The sequence below is a fragment of the Trachinotus anak genome, unplaced genomic scaffold (genome assembly GCF_046630095.1).
Source record: "Trachinotus anak isolate AG129_WGS33_773 ecotype Australia unplaced genomic scaffold, CSIRO_AGI_Tana_v1 ptg000012l, whole genome shotgun sequence".
Taxonomy (NCBI): domain Eukaryota; kingdom Metazoa; phylum Chordata; class Actinopteri; order Carangiformes; family Carangidae; genus Trachinotus; species Trachinotus anak.
The window spans coordinates 12,546,177-12,564,991 of record NW_027273863.1 but is presented as its reverse complement, the minus strand read 5'-3'; the positions used below and the strand labels follow the sequence as shown (position 1 = coordinate 12,564,991).

The 18,815-nt window shown below is 42.6% G+C and overlaps 1 protein-coding gene across 2 annotated transcripts; it reads left to right on the top strand.

Annotated features, from left to right (window-relative positions):
* The first annotated feature begins 1,816 nt into the window (after window positions 1–1,816).
* acsl3b (acyl-CoA synthetase long chain family member 3b) lies at window positions 1,817–13,412 on the top strand. 2 transcript variants are annotated; one of them, XM_071491406.1, is made up of 15 exons: window positions 1,817–2,008; window positions 4,645–5,135; window positions 5,783–5,960; window positions 6,061–6,170; window positions 6,297–6,435; window positions 7,245–7,395; window positions 7,665–7,788; window positions 8,121–8,192; window positions 8,363–8,502; window positions 8,837–9,009; window positions 9,156–9,230; window positions 9,317–9,508; window positions 9,600–9,714; window positions 10,968–11,125; window positions 11,330–13,412. In XM_071491406.1, the coding sequence occupies exons 2-15, from the start codon at window positions 4,785–4,787 to the stop codon at window positions 11,485–11,487; spliced, it is 2,136 nt and encodes a 711-aa protein (XP_071347507.1). In that variant the 5' UTR covers window positions 1,817–2,008; window positions 4,645–4,784; the 3' UTR covers window positions 11,488–13,412. The 2 variants fall into 2 exon arrangements, with proteins under 2 accessions (XP_071347507.1, XP_071347509.1); XM_071491408.1 differs by lacking the exon at window positions 1,817–2,008 and having other exon boundaries at window positions 4,649–5,135; window positions 7,248–7,395.
* The last annotated feature ends 5,403 nt before the right edge of the window (window positions 13,413–18,815 follow it).

The following is an 18,815-nucleotide window of genomic DNA, read 5'->3' as shown; positions in this document are numbered from 1 at the left end:
TGCCTCTCTGACATGTCAGAATGTCTTCTGTGATAAAGGATTACGGAATATATATATATATATATATATATATATATATATATATATATATATATATATATATATATTTCTATAAAAGATCCACATTAACAAGTACAAAATAAGTATGTAGGTTAAAATATCTGGATTAGTTAGGGGTAGAATTGAGAGTTGTTTCAGATCCTAGTGGCCAGTTGTATTTATATTCTTATACGCTATATTCAAGAACCATTACTTGGTGAGGTTATATGTCTGGTCTATAAAGATGCAAAGTTTGGGTACCCCTGGGTAAAATATATATTTTGTTTATTTTTGAAGTGATGAGAAGTAAATACAACCCCTGCAGCAAACAGACATTAAAACAAGCCTTCCTTTGTTAATGCAGTGATATTTCTTCGGCTGTTTCTTGACCTTAGAAAACAGAAAAAAGTAATTGTGGTACATGCAATGTAGGTGCAAAAGTTTGGGCTCCTTACTAAGTCAGTATTTAGTAACACTTCCTCCTTTGGCAGACATCACAGATTGCAAACACTTTTTGTAGCCAGATAAGTCTTTTTGTCCTTGTTTTAAGAATTTTCAACCACTTTTCCTTAAGATCAGTTGAAGTTCTGAGGTATTTTTAGGCTGTGTTGAATGAACAGCAAGTTTAAGGTATAACCAACGATCTCCGTTGGTGTTCAAGTCTGTGAGGTCTGTTCCAAAAGCTTAAGCTTGTGTTTCTTTAAGTTGTTCATTGTAGATTTTCAGGTCTGTTTTGGATCATTGTCCTGTCGTAGAAGCCAGCCAGTCAGTTTCTATTATTATTTATATTTAGTGGAATCAGTTCTTCCCTCTAGTCTTGTTTCCTGTGCCGCTGGCTGCTTCACAATCCCAAAGCAAAACATTTCCGCCAATATACTTCAGGTGGCAAAGGATAAGCTGACTTGTAGAGCGCCCGAACTTTCGCTCATGCCTCAATTCTATTAAAATAAAAAGTGCATTAACATTTGAAGAGAGGCTTATTTTTTATGTCTGTTTGCCACAGGACTAAAGACTAGTCCATAGAGATGTGGGTCCCAACCTGTGGGCCACGGCTTACTGATGGACCACGAAGGTATTGCACATGGGCCAACAAATACTTGCAAAAAGAGTATAATTTTGGTGAAAAGATTTAATTAAATGTATGTAAAAATAACTATATATAACATGTTTAAATGTTTTTAAAAAAGAAATGGTCTTTACAAACATTAAAAATGCTGAAATCCTTTCAATCCATCCATTTTAAAGTGGGCCATGAGCTGAAAAGGAATTGGGAAGTACTGCCATGCAGGAAAGTTGGTTTCCTCTCGTAACATGCTCACAACATGTTTCATAGAGGAGACGCGCGTAGAGTCTGGGGTCTGTCCTACACACACAGATGAATTACACATAACTATGGTGCACATTTAGCACGTTGCGCAGCTGCATCCAATCAGGTTTCAGTTTCACTTATCTCCCCGCCATTGCTGTCGCTCTCTGTACCTGGTTAACTCACTTGTGCGCTCTGTCTCGGGTGGTTCATTCTCTATAGCGCTGAATTACAAAGAGACACATGTTTGGCGAACCTGGTAGGCAGGTGGAGTAATGGACAGCCCACTCAAAAAGAGCCGGCAGCCCGGGTTTACCCCGCCTCACTGTATCGGTGACTGATAGCTCACTGGCGGCCCGGACATTTGTGACCGAGAGTAACCCCGCTGACGTCCCCGCTGCCCCTAACACGCGCCACCTCCAGCGCTCCAATCGCTGACAGAGAAATGCCGTGACGTCATCCGGCGGCTTCCGGGCTAGCAGCACTGGCCCCGGCGATGCTCAGATTTACAGTTTTATTCAATTTTTTGTGTCTTTTTGTGACAGGCACACGGGCGCGATTCACAACCAGATACAGTGCTTTGAAAGATTATATATCTATGTCAGAGCCGTGGTTACAGGGATAAATACGCTTGTTCCAGTCCCGCAGCGGTTGAGGAAAGAGGTGAGAGAGTGTGTTGCTGTGTGAGCGCTTTGCAGATGTTGCTGAGAGGGACTGATTGTTAGCGACATGCTAGGTCAGCAGAGCGCTACGTCGCCTTTAATGTGCCACATGTGCGCACAACACGATGCGTGTGCCGCGTTTAATTCATAAGGGAGTTTTGAGCAAGAAACTTATTTTATTACAGCAGCTGTAGCGGCTCAGCAACAGCTGCAGGGGTTAGCTGAAGCGCTGAATGCTAGCTCCCCTTCTTTGCTAGCTGCTAGCGCGTCTTTGAGCTGTCCGCAAGCTGCTAATCTTGATGCTGCTTCGCTGGCCCTGTTTTATAGTTTCAGACACTGTGGAGTGAGAACTGTCCCGATGATAGCAGGCTCAGATCAAAACAATGAGCTAGGCTTTGATAGCGTCACACATGATTGTCTGAACGGTTTCATATCATAGAAGTGTATCATAACAGTCATAACAGTGTGTGATCTAATAACGCAGATAGCCACTATCTCAGAAAAGGACACACAAATCAAAACATTATAGATTAGACACCTGTCTAGTGATGCAGGTAAAAGATATAACGTGGTAACAACAGCCCAATTAATGGGTTAACACAGAATATAAGTGTAACACATTATCTGTTTCTTATTATCTCTGTAAACAATAACCTGGAGAAAATGCAAGAGATGATCCACTAGATTTAAGTCATGGAGGGAAAGACTGTACTTAAGCATCATCCTGGTGTCCTAATGCTCTCTCAGATACTGGCACTGTAGATACAGTATATTCATTATTAACGCGTCAATAGATAGTAAGAAAAAACGTTATGGATTGTTAAGGAGGAAATTGTGGTGCTCATTTACATATTACATTTAATTTAAATTTTAAATTTGAATATGTCTAAGTATGTTGGCTCAAGTCACTGTGCATGTGTGCTTGTTTAATACTGATGGTATCACAATAAGCATGTGAGCCTACTGTCAGCTTTATGGCATGATAAAGCCACATGGGGGTTGGCTGGAGGCCGGGGTTACAATTAATAGTTAATAGTTTCATCATGCATTGTTGACTGAATTTCAGTTAATTGCTTTCATATTAGCCTTTTTTGTGATTTTTGAGTTTTTGATCCCGTGCCACATGGTTGCTGAAATAGTAACTAGGAGTGGGTGTGTCAAGACTTAATACAAAGCAAAGTATACAATGACTGAACCTGTATTGCAAGTGTTAAACCGAGACGAAGGGAATATTCACCCTCCTGACTGTGTCTGTGTGACTTCTTTGTGTGATTGGTCTGTGCAAATACAGTCAGTTGGTTGTGGTATGTGATTCGTTGCAAAACAGGTTCATCCTTCACCCTTAAGGTGGAATTGGTTTATGCAACGCATATGTAGATTCATTCTTTAGAGCAAGTGCCACTGCTGTTTGGTTTGGAGCTGAGTGAGCTGACAATATGCATTTGTATGTCACCCTTCTCTAAATTTACAGAGAAAAATCAAACTGGCCTTTTTTGACCAGCAGCAATAGATACATTTACAGTTTGATTATATATTTGGGCAGAAGTGCTATGTGGTGATTTTGAAGTGAGTGTCTTTTCTAGTCCTGAGGGTAGAAGTCATGTGGTGCTCACTGATGTATCCAGATGAGGAAGTCTGGAGCAAGTGCACATGTCAACACATATTACACAAGCTGCTTTAAATTTATAATGTATTCCATTCAGTGAGAGGCAATCATCTATAGTTGTGGTGAAACAAATTGTCCGCTACAGTGTAATATTGCATTAGCCATACAGTTTCCTTCCTGGAACACAGGAGTGTGGTGCAGTGCAGGTTAGCCCAGTTGGCCCTTACACTCACTGAGGACTCTTCATGAATGTGCTGCTAAACATGTAGAATTACTGAGTAATATAATAATAGTTCCTTATAGCTTGTGTTTGCATATAGCTAGGAGCTGCCAACCTCATTGCTCAGTGTTAGATTCTTCTCACTACTGTTACTTTAGCCGGCTGGGTTATGCTAACCTCCCATGTGACCTCAGGCCCTCTGCTACTAAGCTGCAGATTGAGTCACTGCTGCTACTTCTAGCATGTTCAGGCTCAGTGGGTACAGTGCTACACTGCAACTTACACTCTGGCCCTAAGGATACACTGGAAATAGCTGAGCTCTCCGGGAGACAGTCTGAGTTGATCCAAAGGTTTTTGTAGTGAGCAGTAATGAGGAGAGCACATGGCATAATCCTGCAAACCTTATTATACTGCGAGGCTCTGCTGCAAACCTGTGGTGAGACACAGAGAAGGTGTATAATTTCAGAAAATTACAGAGGTGATATTTTCTTGGCTTTAATGCAACCACTGGTTGATTCAGTTGCATGTATTAATAATCTTTAAATTTCTCTACAAATTGTATTTAAATGACAAATTCTTGAATGATGATAAGTGACCTCCACGCAGCAGGGCCAGCAGATCTGGTGAGACAAATAGTGCTGACTTAAGAACTGGCCTAAGAATAGGCAGAGATGGTCTTCATGCAAGCAAGGATTCATTTACCAGGTGGCGGTTGCTCACATTTGCTGCCGCTTGATATTTCCAAATGTGCTGATACATCTGTATTCCAGACTGTGCTTCTAAGATTTCATGTTGTGTCTCTGTGTTGCAGGTCTGGTTCACTTGCCGCACAAAAGAACCCCCGCCTGCAACCTGCACCTTCAGCAGCAAGTCAAAATACTTACGGAGCAGTAACGAGTGCCATTGCTCTTCTGGTTTGATTCAACTTCAGTGCTGACTTCATCCTTGAAGATGAAGTTGAAGGAGGACATGAACCCCCTGCTGTTGCAGGTTTTCCGTTCTGTGGTGTGGGTCTACTCCGTCATCACCTTCATACCCTGGTATTTTTTCTCTGGTGCTGGCACAAATTTGGAACGGGCTCGCCGGATCAAGGCGCGCTCAGTTAGTGGACACCCAGCAGGGCCTTACAGGGCCATCAACAGCCAAGAGAAGCTGGTTGCATGGCTGCACCCTGGGGTGGACACCCTGGACAAAATGTTTGAACATGCAGCTGCGAGGTTTCCACAGAGAGACTGTCTGGGAACCAGGGAGGTGCTCAGTGAGGAGGATGAGCTCCAGCCAAATGGGAAGGTCTTCAAGAAGGTGAGAGACGCTGACCCATCCCTGGCATTCTTGCACGCTTAACAGATTGTTGAATTATTCTGTTAAATGTTTGGTCTGTTGTCAGGAGCAAGACACTAGTTAAGTCAGCGTTAGGCACTGCTCCTCACATTTTAAGTTTGTAAAAGTGTTGAGTTGAATCTGTGGTGTTACAGGAAGTTTGTTAGTGTCCATGAGGCTGACAGCACAGCCTGCCACTGTGCACAGTGTGAAGGATGTGGGTGGAAGAGCAGCAGTTTTACTGCTCCTCTTTTTCACACCTGAGAGCTTCCTTCAGTGTTCATTAACACTTGCATGCTTGTGAAAGCCCAGCAGATGGTGCTAACTGACTGCACATGAATGCCGGTGTATGACTGGTTACAACATCAGATTCAACAAACTGACAGCTTAGATTCGTGCTTGCTATCTCTTACACACCATTCTGGGTTACCATGTAATGCAAAGCAGTGCACATATTAATTACAAGAACAACTGGTACTCTTTAAAAAAAAAACAAACAAAAAAAAAAAACACTGTTCATATTTATTTATAAAAATGCTCTGAGAGGATGAGATGATCTGATCTACCTAGGCCTGTAGAATGTATTATTATAATTGATTATTGCACATACCTTTGCCTGTTGTGTGTAGGTGATTCTGGGGAACTACAACTGGCTGTCATACGAGGAAGCCTACCATGCAGCAAAGTGTTTTGGCAGTGGTCTTGCAGCTCTCGGCCAGAGGCCCCAGTGTAACATTGCCATCTTCTGTGAGACCAGAGCAGAGTGGATCGTCGCAGCACAAGCCTGCTTCATGTACAATTTCCCACGTAAGTCCCAGAACAGCAAACATGCACATTCAGACATTCTTGGACCTAAAGTGAAGCACTTCAGCTGACTAACCAACTTCACCGGACTTACATTTGACAGTTGTGACCCTGTACGCCACTCTTGGACCCACGGCCATTGCCCACGGCCTGAACGAGACAGAGATCACACACATCATCACAAGCAAAGACCTGCTTCATAGCCGACTTAAGGTACCTGCTTTACTGTCATCACCGAGGCTCTATGCCACTGAATGACTGGTTGTTGATTGCATAATCACTTTTTACTCTCATTCACCCTCCTCCTCTCTCGGACCTACATTCAACTCCTTGTCCCAGGCCATACTGTGTGACGTGCCCAGGCTGCAATATATCATTGTAGTTGACAGTAAACCCACAAGCTGGTCAGACATCCCCAGAGGCATCATGGTCTACAGCATGGACGTCGTGAAGGAGATGGGATGCAAGCCTGACAATAGTGAGTATTTGTGCAATGTGATTAAAAAGGTTTCTAATTTTGTCGCGGATATGGAAGTGCTCTAATGGAGGCTTAATACAAAGCCAACACCCTGCTGTGTAATTGGAGTGATGTGCTGTGGATCACAGAGTCAGCAAGAGGTCAGATCAGCACTTGCCAAACGCCCAGCGCCGTGATGACGTTGGTCGACTTTTTAGGAAAATGAGGAGAAACAGAAATTAAGTTGTGTGTGTGCTCGAGTTTCGCTTGAGCAATGTTGGTAATTTTTCCTCTTATTTGATAAAGACAACAAACGTGGAATATTCTAAAATCTTGGATACTTCAAATAGAACACACAATGTACACGTTTCTAAAATATATTTATCCAAAATTCCTCTACTATTGTATTAAAAATAAAAATTGCATAGAAGATGGCAATAATTTCAACCATGTTTTTCAATAGCTTTTCTTTTCTTCAAGCCTTCAAATAGCCAGAGCCCTGAGAAACTACCTGTTTGATGGCTAGTCAAGCAAAACAAGCATATTGGTCTTTATCCTCTGAGACTGTATAAACTAAATGATTTATCTTAGAGAAAATATGCGATATATTAATTGATAGTGAAAACAGTCCAAAAAAAAAAAAACAGCCCTTTTGTAATATGCAGTTGTTTGAAAGGCCTCATCTTTTTTTTTTTACATTTCTGTATTTTAGTGTGCAGACATTTCCTCCTAATAACTTTTATTGTGAGGAACAGCTAAAAAAATGTTGATATTGATGCGTGATGCATTTCCTCTCTCACCGTCATCCCTCTGGTCTTCGGTCTCTGCAGTAGCAGTTAACCGCAGACAGCCACAGACCTCGGACATCGCTGTCATCATGTACACCAGCGGCTCCACAGGCATCCCCAAGGGTGTCATGATCTCCCATGGCAACATCATGGCTGGCATCACTGGCATGGCTGAGCGAATCCCTAACCTCAAGTATGTCAACGTCAGATTCACTGCTATTTCTTTAAAACCTCTTTCATAGTTTTTTTTTTTTTTTTAATGTGTTCTGCAACTCTCTGAATCTACATAAATAATCATGCTTGCCCTCTTTCTCCTCTCTGTGTGGCCTCTGAAACACATACACTATTAAATCTTTCCTTGTACACCCTCTTACCCTTTGTACTTTCTTTGCATCACACCTCAATATGTTTTCATCTGTGTTTATAGTGGAAATTAACCTGCTGTTATTTCTGTGCTGGCAGTGAGACTGACACCTACATTGGCTACCTGCCGTTGGCCCACGTCTTAGAGCTCAGTGCTGAAATGGTGTGCATCTCTCATGGCTGTCGCATCGGCTACTCCTCCCCTCAGACTCTGGCTGATCAGGTCAGTGTATAAAAAAACACACACACACACACACACACACACCCACACACACCTTGGATCCAACATGTTTTTGCTTCAGTCATTCATGCATTTATTTATTTAACTGCTGTAGCTCTCGCCACAAAACATTGCTGGATTCTAGCCGAAGGCTTTGATGAGGTCATCTTAAAGATTTCATTTTAATCCTGTTGTGTTATTTTACATTGGTTCCCCATTAAATTCATAATCCATTCAAGATGCTTATGGTTATTTTAAAGCTCTGCATGATCAGGCAGTGAACTACAGCCCTACATCAGCAAGAGGTGACCAATTGTCTTGTTTCATTTTCACAGTCCACCAAGATAAAGAAGGGCAGTAAAGGGGATACCAGTGTGCTGAAACCTACTCTCATGGCTGCCGTGCCAGTAAGTCCTCTTTATCACCGCACAAACCCACTGTATTCAATCTAACTAACATTAGTTACCGTACTAAAACCACACCTTGAAATGAAGTCAACGGACGACAGCCCGTGCAGAGTAAAGGCACCAAATGTTACAAGGGATAACCGGGAGTTTTTTCCGCCTGGTGTGTGTAGGAGATCATGGATCGAATCTACAAGAATGTGATGACCAAAGTGGAGGAGATGAGCAGGTTCCAGAAGACGCTCTTTGTGTTGGCTTACAACTACAAGATGGAGCAGATCTCCAAGGGCTACAGCACGCCGCTCTGTGACAGGTAGCACACATACTGTACTCCTGCAACCATGAGCGGAATCTTCAGCAAAGCCCCTTCAGTTGACATTTACCTCCCCTGTGATACATAAATAAACATTAACCTCCACTCCCACTTGGTTAATCATAACCTAGTGCAAATTCTTCATCTAACCTTTGTTAACAATGAGCCTCTTCAAAAGATGTGGAAGATTATTCTCTAGCATATGTGAATCATTGCATACTATTGATTCTGATCTCAATCTGTTGTTGTGGTTGGAGTCTCCTCCACCTCTCACTCATCATTTTCATGCTGTGTTGTTTTTTTTTTTTTTCCTCATCCTTCTCCGCCCACACAGTCTGGTGTTCCAACGGGTGCGCGCGCTCTTGGGAGGGAACACGCGCGTGCTGCTTTCTGGCGGAGCTCCACTTTCGGCTGCCACACAGCGTTTCATGAACATCTGTCTGTGCTGCCCTGTGGGGCAGGGCTACGGCTTGACGGAGACCTGTGGAGCTGGCACCATCAGTGAGAGTAAGATCAGAGAAGAAGAGAGTTTGTTTAGCTGGCCTTAAGGGAAATTAAGAGAGGAGCAAATAAAAACACAGAAGAGAATTTGATTTGTAGCTATTACCTACATTTACTGTGCTAACGCAGGAGTCTTTGCTTGTGTTTTTCAGTTTGGGACTACAGCACAGGACGGGTTGGTGCTCCACTGGTTTGTTCAGAGATCACACTAAAGGACTGGGAGGAGGGTGAGTCAAATTGCAACAACAAAACCTAATGAAAAAGCTACAAACACACTGATATTTCCTTTCTAATCACGTTTGTGCTCCTCTAGGCGGTTACTACAGCACAGACAAGCCCAACCCACGGGGGGAAATTCTTATCGGCGGCCCCAATGTAACAATGGGTTACTACAAAAATGAAACCAAGAACCGCGAGGACTTTTTCGTGGATGGGAATGGCCAGAGATGGTTCTGTACCGGAGACATTGGAGAGTTCCACCCCGATGGATGCCTCAAGATCATCGGTGAGAAATCCACAAACACGTGCATGTTGTTTGTATGTTATAGATGATATACTTGTTAGGATTGTGACATGCATACTATCTCCTCCAATAGACCGTAAGAAGGACCTGGTGAAACTGCAGGCAGGCGAGTACGTCTCTCTAGGAAAAGTGGAAGCTGTACTGAAGAACTGCCCTCTCATTGACAACATCTGTGCCTATGCCAACAGGTAAAATTCTGCACTCTGTCCCCTTTAATCTGTTTCTTCCAGACTTTTGACTTCAATTCAACGTCCTTTTTAAAAGACACACAAGCAGACACACCAAGCATAAACGTTTAGGTTGGTTTCTTCCTCTGGCTCTTAAAATATTTCTGTCTCATCATCTTGGTTGTTGGCCATCACTTGATTTCTTTCTCCCTAATGGTGAAAAACAAAACCTAGTATGTGGCTGGACTGCCTCTGGTCAAATGCTGATTGTGTAACCTCTACATTGTCTGACCAAATCACCAGACACATAAATTAAAGACGTTAAAGAAAGTTAGAAGCGACAGAATGTCTTAATTTTGTCACTCACACAGCGCACTGCCTCAGTCTGGGATCCACAATAGTTTAACCTTTATTTACCCCAACTCCAGAAAGTAACAGACTTTTATTAGACTTTTATTATTTCTTATTCGCACTGTTTGATATGTAGAATTGGTCTCAGCGGTATTTTAGTACGAAGCCTCGTTTTCAGTCGCTCTCATTTACTGTGTTGAAGTTTTAGCATTACCTGTTAATACAAACTCAACACTTCCTGTAAACATCTCCTTTAGTGTTTCAGTGGACAGAAACCTTTTATTTCTTAACAGGGCTTTTATTGCTGAGCTGCAGGAAGCGTATTGTCTCATTTCTGGTTGCTGGTGTTGTTGTCGTTTACATGTTGTTCAGATCTGCTAGTTTCTTTAGCAGTTACCGATGACTTCTCTTTCTCCCTGCCTATTTTGCCTGCCTATTTTTAGTCATTCCTCTTCCTCCTTTAGTAACAATGATACATGTAATGAAAGTAGTTTATTTGCCAGAATGGAGACAAAGCTCAGTTATTGGAAGTGCTCCTCTGCTTTCAAGCAGTTCCCGAGCAGCCAGGAAACCAGAGCAGCTCAGTGGACTGCCTGTAACAAGAGGTGTAGCCTTAAGCCCTGATTTATGCGATATATATACGGTCCAGCCATGTGCTAAGTTTATACCCACTTTTGAAAATAACAAAGGTCTCTAAATCTAGCAACAATGGGCTAAGTTGGCAACACTGCAGACTGCAAACACCCTGCTTATAAAACCTGTTTGCGCCAGGAACTCCAACTCGGTGACATGGCGTTCAGCTGACCAGTGACGGAAATATGATCAGTCAGTCAGTCAGGGACCTTCCAGATTATAACTAGCACCGCTGTTGCAGTCTAGCCAAAAAACAAAATTTGTGGACTCTTTTCTCCTTCTTTTTCCAGTGACCAGTCATATGTGATCAGCTTTGTGGTGCCTAACCACAAGCAGCTAATGGCACTGGCAGAGCAGATGCAGGTGAGGGGCACATGGGAGGAGATCTGCAACAACTCCCAGATGGAGAAAGAGGTCCTCCGCATCATTACTGAGGCTGCTATCTCAGGTAGGACGAAATTCCTTTCTGCCTCCTTCACTTATATGAGCTCAGAAAAAATGTCTGGACATCTGATGCGACCAGTGGTACTCGCTGACATTTCGCTTCGGATTTGGCGCGACATTGTCTCCTGCCTTGTGCCAGACTTTGCACTAGTATCACGCTATATCTGTCAATCTTACTTGTGATTTTTTTTTCCTCTCCCCCAACCAGCGAAACTGGAGCGATTTGAGATCCCCAAAAAGATCCGGCTGAGTTCTGAGCCGTGGACACCAGAGACTGGCTTGGTCACTGACGCATTCAAACTGAAACGCAAGGAGCTCAAAACACACTACCAGGAAGACATTGAGAGGATGTACGGTGGAAAATAACACATAGACATACTCCAAACAACACAGTAACACACACACATATATACTTGTACACATACAGAAGGGGCTCAGAGTCCACTACCAGGACAACTTGGAGAGGAGTTATATTTTAGATACAGGTAACACACATACAAACATACACTATACAGACACACAAAGCGTCTCATACACCTCCTCCTTGGTTTCCCTGTGACCAGCTTTGATCAAAAGAGGGGAAATAACTCTTCAATCCAGCTTAATGCTCTCTGTCAAGACCAAAAGGCAGAAGGTCCCTCACAGACAACGGAACCAGCCGGACGCACGCGGTGCATCCTCTCTGATGGATTTTTAGCCCTTCGAGTTGCTATGACAACCGAGGCGGCACATGAAGTCGGACGTCTGCATGACTCAAAGCGAAAAAAATGTCAGGCTAGACGAATCTGGATCGATGTCAGCAACACCCCCCACCCGTTTGCTTCTCTTCCTTGCTCTCTGGAGCCTTCCACCAGTTCAGCATGGTCGTGGACTTGCAGTGCAGATACCTGGCAGGGAGACTGGGGTAGCAGGAGCCTGATAGAAGGATCCCTCCTGGGCTTTAAGTAACATTCAGGTTGGAATCTATGCAGGGATCTCTATTGTCGTTAATTTTTTTTTAATGTATGTGCCGCTATGTTTCCTTCATGTTTGGTTCGTCAGCTTTGAAACCCATTGGATGAGTATATCTTGTGTGTGAGGAATCTGTGTTAGAAAGCCGTGAGAGATTGAGCGTTAAGATGTTTTCAAATACCTTTTCTTACTGTTATGGGTGTTTTATTCTGAGGGTTTGTTTTTCTTTATCCTCTTGTTTTGTATTACCATTTTGTTTATGCTTATACTTTAATGAGCTTTGTTTACAAGTTGGTTTTTTTTTGTCTTTTTCTCCCATTATTTGCCTGTGTCCCAAAGCTTGTACATTTGAGTGTGTGTTTACTGACTTGACTCGTAGAAGCGATCCAGTCCTCAGTCCCTTCTGCTCTCGGCCTTTGCAGCAGGGTCAGACATCTATAGTAAAACGCATCCACTGGGACCTCTTCTACCCCTGCTCTTTGCCCCCACGTCACATTTTTCTCCATACCTGAGCAGCCCCTGGATGCCCCCCAACCTGTGTCTTATTGGCGATTTTGTTGGCATCATTCACATACAGTAACCCTTCCGCCTCAGCCACATATTCCTCCAGTCATGACCAATGCACCGTATGGATGTCTCCAAGGGAATTTAGCCTACCATAGAGAAGTAGTTACACTAGGTAGCCCTTTCCTTGGTTGCTCCTCCGGGTTACTTTTATTGGTGCAACTGTATATGTTATCTTTTTTGCCATAGGTCTAGTTACTGTTCCTTTTATCTTTTTTACTTCTAAATATGAAATATAAAATGAATGTGCAATATTTATACACAAATTTTAAAGTAAAGTGTGTAGGAAGGATAGAAACGCACAGACAGCAGCCCCTTGATAATGTCTGAATGTTTAGGCCTGTTACTCTCCACTTCAGTGCATAATGAATGCCTGAAGGAAAATAATCATAGGAATAAAGACGAGAAGGGTAGAGACACTGATAGGGAAGTCTAGATGTGGCCCATTTGAACGTACTGTGCTTAACTATGTATTGTTCCTTTAATAAGACTGTAAAGCAAGGATTTAATATTTGGCATTGTAGAAATTGCATGATGAAAAGTGTGCAACTGTACCAAAGCACCTGAATATATATTTGAAAGAAGTGAGAAAATCACGCTCCAGTCGAACAACTGCAGAAATTCCTTACAAATACGCTCTTATTTAATTGTGAGTATATAGCATATGCTGACTTGACTTCACAGAGTGCAAATAACATTTCTGTATCTCCAAATTGGTTTATGTGTATGATACTGTATGTGCAATGTATATAAAGAAAAAGGAGGGTCTACGCGTCTTTGAATCTGTTAACTGCCATTTATTTGAACATACACATTAATAACTGTAGGTTTCAGATTGGTGGCTCTCTGAGTGGCATCTGAACGAGCTACACTCCCACTTAAGTATTCCTTACTTCTCTTTAGTTTTATGGACAGAAGATTAAACAGTGTTTGGTCAGTGGTCCTTTGTAAGGGCGCCATCTTTCTGTCAGCTGCCTTCTCTGAATCCAAACCCTGCTTTGCTTGTACTAAAGACATATAAGCATTAATAAAGGTACAGTCGGGTACTCTAACAACCTCTCTTTATCGGATGTCTACTAGCTTAATACAGTAGGGTCATCTTGGCATGTAGAAATTGACAATACTATCATGACCTTCCTGTTTTTTTGTTTTGTTTGTTTGTTTGTTTGTTTTTGTTTTTATAACATTTCTCTCTCCTGACATTTCAGTGAAAAGTCAGTAGATTACTGTGCTGTTTGCTGCTTTTCCTCTGCCTGGCAAAAGGTGGCTAGTTGCCTTCAGACACACATGAGCTGTCTTCAGGGGTCTTAAGAATGTGAATCTCCCTGCGTTCTGTTGATAGCAGACATGCCGTGTCCTACTAATAACACCCATTTGAACTAACAGCAAGGCAAGGACAGTGGGTGGTGCAAAGATGAACTTCACTACTCCTGTCGTCTTCACTTGCAATGTAAATATGTTGAGGGGGGAGAAGATCAGTGATCAAACTTTGTTAAAGCTACCAATAATTGTACAGGTGTAAAGCCTCCTGTTAACATATTTAATAATCTTTGTTACTGACCAGTTTTTTGGGGTCTCCTCATTGTTTTGTGTGGTTAAGGGGCCCCAGTGAGCCGGGCTGTTGCAAGTGTCTCCTTCCTTATTTATTTGTGATTTGGCCTTGGAAATTATGTAATGAAATAAAATTAAAAAAAAGTTTGTGTTGTAATTACTGCTGGTCTTTGTGAGTGTGTTGTACACCTGAACACAATCTGTGAGGAATAACTGGCATGATCAGCTGCTTGATTCAAATCATCCTGAAACCATAGTTTCTATGGCAACGAAGGCCAGTGTGTCTGTGTGTGTGTGTGTGTATGTGTGTGAGTGAAAGTGGTTTGTGGTGGTAAACAGAACATGCAGTTCTGGGAGTCAACCTTCAGTCAGAGCTAGTAAACAAAGGATCTTTTTTTTTTCCTTTCAGACAGAGTCATATATTTTGAACCACAGACGTGGAAATCATTAGATTTATTAAAGCTTGTCCTCCTGTGTACGCCCGCTCTCCTGCTGCCGTATGGATTTCACTAAGCCTGGGTTCAGCAGTTCTGGCACAATGTCCAATAACCACTTCAAGGAGGATATCAAACCTGATTTTACATCAGTGTTTGGCATCAATGTTTGGCTGCAAGTAATAATTAATGTAATTAGTTAATTGTTTGGTCTATTAAACAAAATGGTGTAAAATGCACCTCACAGTTTCCCAGAGCCCAACTGACATATTTGTCTCAACAGTATAAAAGCCAAATACAATATATTCATTTTACTATCAGAGAAAACAGAGAAATCCATAAAACCTCACATTTGACAAGCTGGAACTGATCAATTCATTAGATAATTGTTTTATCTCTAATCTGCAGTTCGTCAGAAGCTGCTACTTCAGGCACATTGGCGAGACTATTATTTTATATTTGCTGTGGAAACAATGTGAGCCTGCTGCTGTCTTCGTTTCCACCTTGATCCATTTGATTTATTGTGTCTTAATCTGCCTCACAGCTTTGAGGTTTGAGGCTTTAAAAGGTTTTATTTGTCAGTTACAAGTTAAACAATGAATACAAATTCGTCACAATGCAATACATCCAAATGAGACTATATGTAAAGTTGACAGTGCCAAATAAATTCTATATTACAGAATACACACAAGAATGAAACCAGAGTTCAGCACTGAGCCTTTAATCGATCGGAGATTGAAAACAGAGTTGCACGTGCTGCTTCGTTTACATCTACAAACACCTCATGAAGAAGCAATCTGACAGAACATGGGTGGTTAAAATTCGGCTTCTGCGTTTCATTTAAAGTGAAAGAGTAGCAACAAGACCACAGAGAGACGAGTGATTCTTGTAACCCCTCCTCTCTTCTCTGTTCCCTCCATCCAACCCTATGGGACCAGTGAGTGAGTCAGAGGCATAATGCTCCCTTCATTAGCCCACTGATTCTGACGCACACACACACACACACACACAGCAGAGTGACTCTATCACAAAGACAGCAACAACACCACCACCAAGCAGCAGGGGACGGTGAAGGACATCTTTCATATTGTATGAATGTGGTTTGTGTGTTTGTTTATGTGTGTGTGTGTGTGTGTGTGTGTGTGTGTCTTCTCCTTTCTCTCTGACGCTTCATTCCAACTTTTTTCTCTCTCTCTCTCTTGCTCTCTTTCTCTGTCTCCCTCTCTCGCCTTTGCTTGGCTCCCTCTTCCTGTCTACTTATGACTCACAAGTGCGCAAAAACTTTTATCTGTGTTTGTGCTTTATACGCACACTCCAGCGTGAGCCAATAAGCCATATTGGAGTTTGCCGAAGGATGAGTGGAGATGAACCAGAGCTGCCTCATAACTCTGGAGAGGTGGGTGGTGGCCGGAGAAAACAGAGGATAATTACATATGAGGCTGAAAGATGGCAGCACAGCAGGACTGGGACTGAGATATGACCCTGGACTGTTGACATTAAGATGCACTGAAGTTAAGTAGGGATAGGTTGGATTAGAGATATGAAGTGTGGATGCACAGGGCAGCAGGGGGAAAGGTGAGCTTCCCTTTCTTTTTCTGAAAAAAGGCCCCTTTTTAGCTCCCTAAAATGTCTTTGTTGATGAAAAGCAGAACCTCGATTGAAATCGAAATCTATTTTTAAGGGTTTCCAAAAGATACCAAATATATACTGTGTTGAAAGACAGTGAAATGTAAAAACATGAGCCAATTTTAATTGATGTAAAGGCAATTAAGCAGTGGGACAAGCAGATACAAGATATATTTCTTATTATTTGATGTTGTTAAAGATTTGAGGCTACATCAGGGACATGTAAGAAGAGCACTGGCAAAATATCCCAATTGGAAAGTTAGTGAGTGTGACGTGCAAGTTTTTGGTTGGCTGTGTTTCCCAGACTGTGCTCACACTCCTGCTGGTTTTGTTTTTGGGGTTATAGCGTGTCAAGCTGACTTTTGGCTTTATGCTTGGTAACGGTGGCTGCACCACACAAGGCCCTGGCCCCGGCTCAGCTCACGATGATGTGAGGGCCAAAGTGGAGGTGAGAAAACGTGTGAGGTTCTGGTAATGAGCTCGAGCAGAGAAGCGAAGAAGAAGGGGTGGGTGGATGGGTGGGGGGCTTGCAGAGAGGCAGAGGGAGAGGCAACTGATACGTCTGGGCGATGACTCACCGATGGCGGGTATTTATAGCATCAGGAGGGAGGGAGGTGCGGGGGTGGAGGAGCGAGGGGGCAAGTGTTCTGGGAGGCGGCCAGGACAGCATCATCACACTGCCGACAGGGAGTGGTGGAGGGAGAGACAGAGACCGCAGAGATAAAGCACCAGAGAAGACAGGGGGAGAGGGGGAACAGGGGGGAGGAGGGACGAAGCAGAGAGGGAGGTTGGGAAACAAGCAAAGTGGGGGAGAGGGGAAGAGAGGAGGGGATGGGTGGATGAATGAGACTGTACTTAATGGAGAGAAGAGAGGATGAACTGTGAAGAGAGGGAGGGGCGACAAAAATAGACCAGCGTTCGCATGAGAAAGAGCATATTTAAAAAGCTCACATTGAAAAAAAAAAACAGTGTTGGGTGTGCCACACTGCAGAGAGGACTGTTTGTTAACATGCAGCAGGTACATGTGGGCCTGCAGCACAAACAAAGACTCCATTCACACACCATTCACATATGTTGGGTATGATCACAAATGTTCTCTCTATCTGGCGTGTGTCGCTGATATCCTTAAACATTGACTGACTCACATTTGCAAAGATGCACACTTCCCTGCAGCCTCGCATTCACACACTGGCCAGATGGAATCATGCTGAGGAGGACAGTGTTAAGGTGGCAGACTTTAATGAACACAAAAATCACAGCGGTTGCCTAGACACTGTACATCTCAAATAATCCAGACACATAAGGCTGTTAACATGCACAACCAATAAGACAGGCAAATATAGCAAAATCCAATTACAGAGGCAGAGAGACCGCTTGGAGCTTATGATCATTTGCATCAACGTTTCTGTAAATATGTGCATTATGACTGATGTGTCCATTCACTGTTTGTTCGATTAACGTTAATTCATGTGACTAAATTAAATGCGTTGCATACGGATCCTTCTGTTGGTGGCTTCTTGTTTCCGCTCTCATTCATTGACAGGATTTCTTCATCAAAAAACACATCCTGCCTCTGCCTCTGGTGACGTCAGCCAGTGCGTCATGCTGCATCCCTTTACCATAGACACCAACATAATCCGTGCATGTGCGCTCAAATCCACGTACACAGAATGGAAAAAAAAAAAAAAAAAAAAAAAGAAAAAAAAAGATACAAGCTCACTCTCAGTTTGCTGAAAAGGAATGAGTCAGAACATCAAGGTGAATGCTTGCAGCCATTAGGGTGAAAAAGCAGGGGGATGGAGGTTAATAATAATGAGTGAAGGGAGAAAAAAGGGAGGTTGACAGTTTTAGTGGTAAGCAGAGCAGGAAAGGGGGTGAAACTGAAAATAAGTTGAGGAGAGCGCAGCAAATTGGGAAATGGCTGCAGATGCGCGGTGGAGGCAGTCAGGTAGATGTGACTAAAATAGTGACTTTAATGAAGAGAGGTGGGTTGGAATCTAAAACTGAGCTCAGGAGTGGAACCTAATCATAAATTGCAAAGCATGATGGGACATCCTGGTGGCCTGAACCATATTCATGTTATTTCCCATTTTTCTCCTCCCGTCTTTTCTCTCCTCTGTCTATCAAATGAAGATACAAAATGCTGAAAAAAAAAAAAAAAAAAATATATATATATATATATATCTGTTAATCGACAAGCACGTATTTAATGTGTGAGTTAAAAGATCAGTTTCACATTTTTCATTTGTCATTTAAGTTTTTGGAGTGAGCAAACAATATATAATGTTTCATTTGAGGTTGAGAGGTGGTGGCTGGCAGGTGTTGTTGCCTTCAGAGCAGAGCCAGCTTCCCCCACTGTTTCCAGTCGTCATGCCAAGCTAAGCTAAGCAGCTCCTGGCTCCAGATAGATATTTACTTTACAGCAAGTGTGTATGTGTGAGAAATTGATCTTCTCATTTAAATTTGAGCATAAAAAACAAGTGTTTTTTATGCTCAAATTTTAAACTTGTTTGATAGAAGAGTTAGTGGAGTCTCAGCTGGTGAGCTGGCTCTCATTAATGCAGAGAT

Excerpts from the sequence above, each read along its gene's own strand:
- acsl3b (XM_071491406.1), top strand. The coding sequence starts at position 4,785 with ATGAAGTTGAAGGAGGACATGAACCCCCTGCTGTTGCAGGTTTTCCGT. Across the intron at positions 5,136-5,782 it reads ATGGGAAGGTCTTCAAGAAG|GTGATTCTGGGGAACTACAA; the intron begins GTGAGAGACGCT and ends TGTTGTGTGTAG. Across the intron at positions 8,193-8,362 it reads CTCTCATGGCTGCCGTGCCA|GAGATCATGGATCGAATCTA; the intron begins GTAAGTCCTCTT and ends TGGTGTGTGTAG.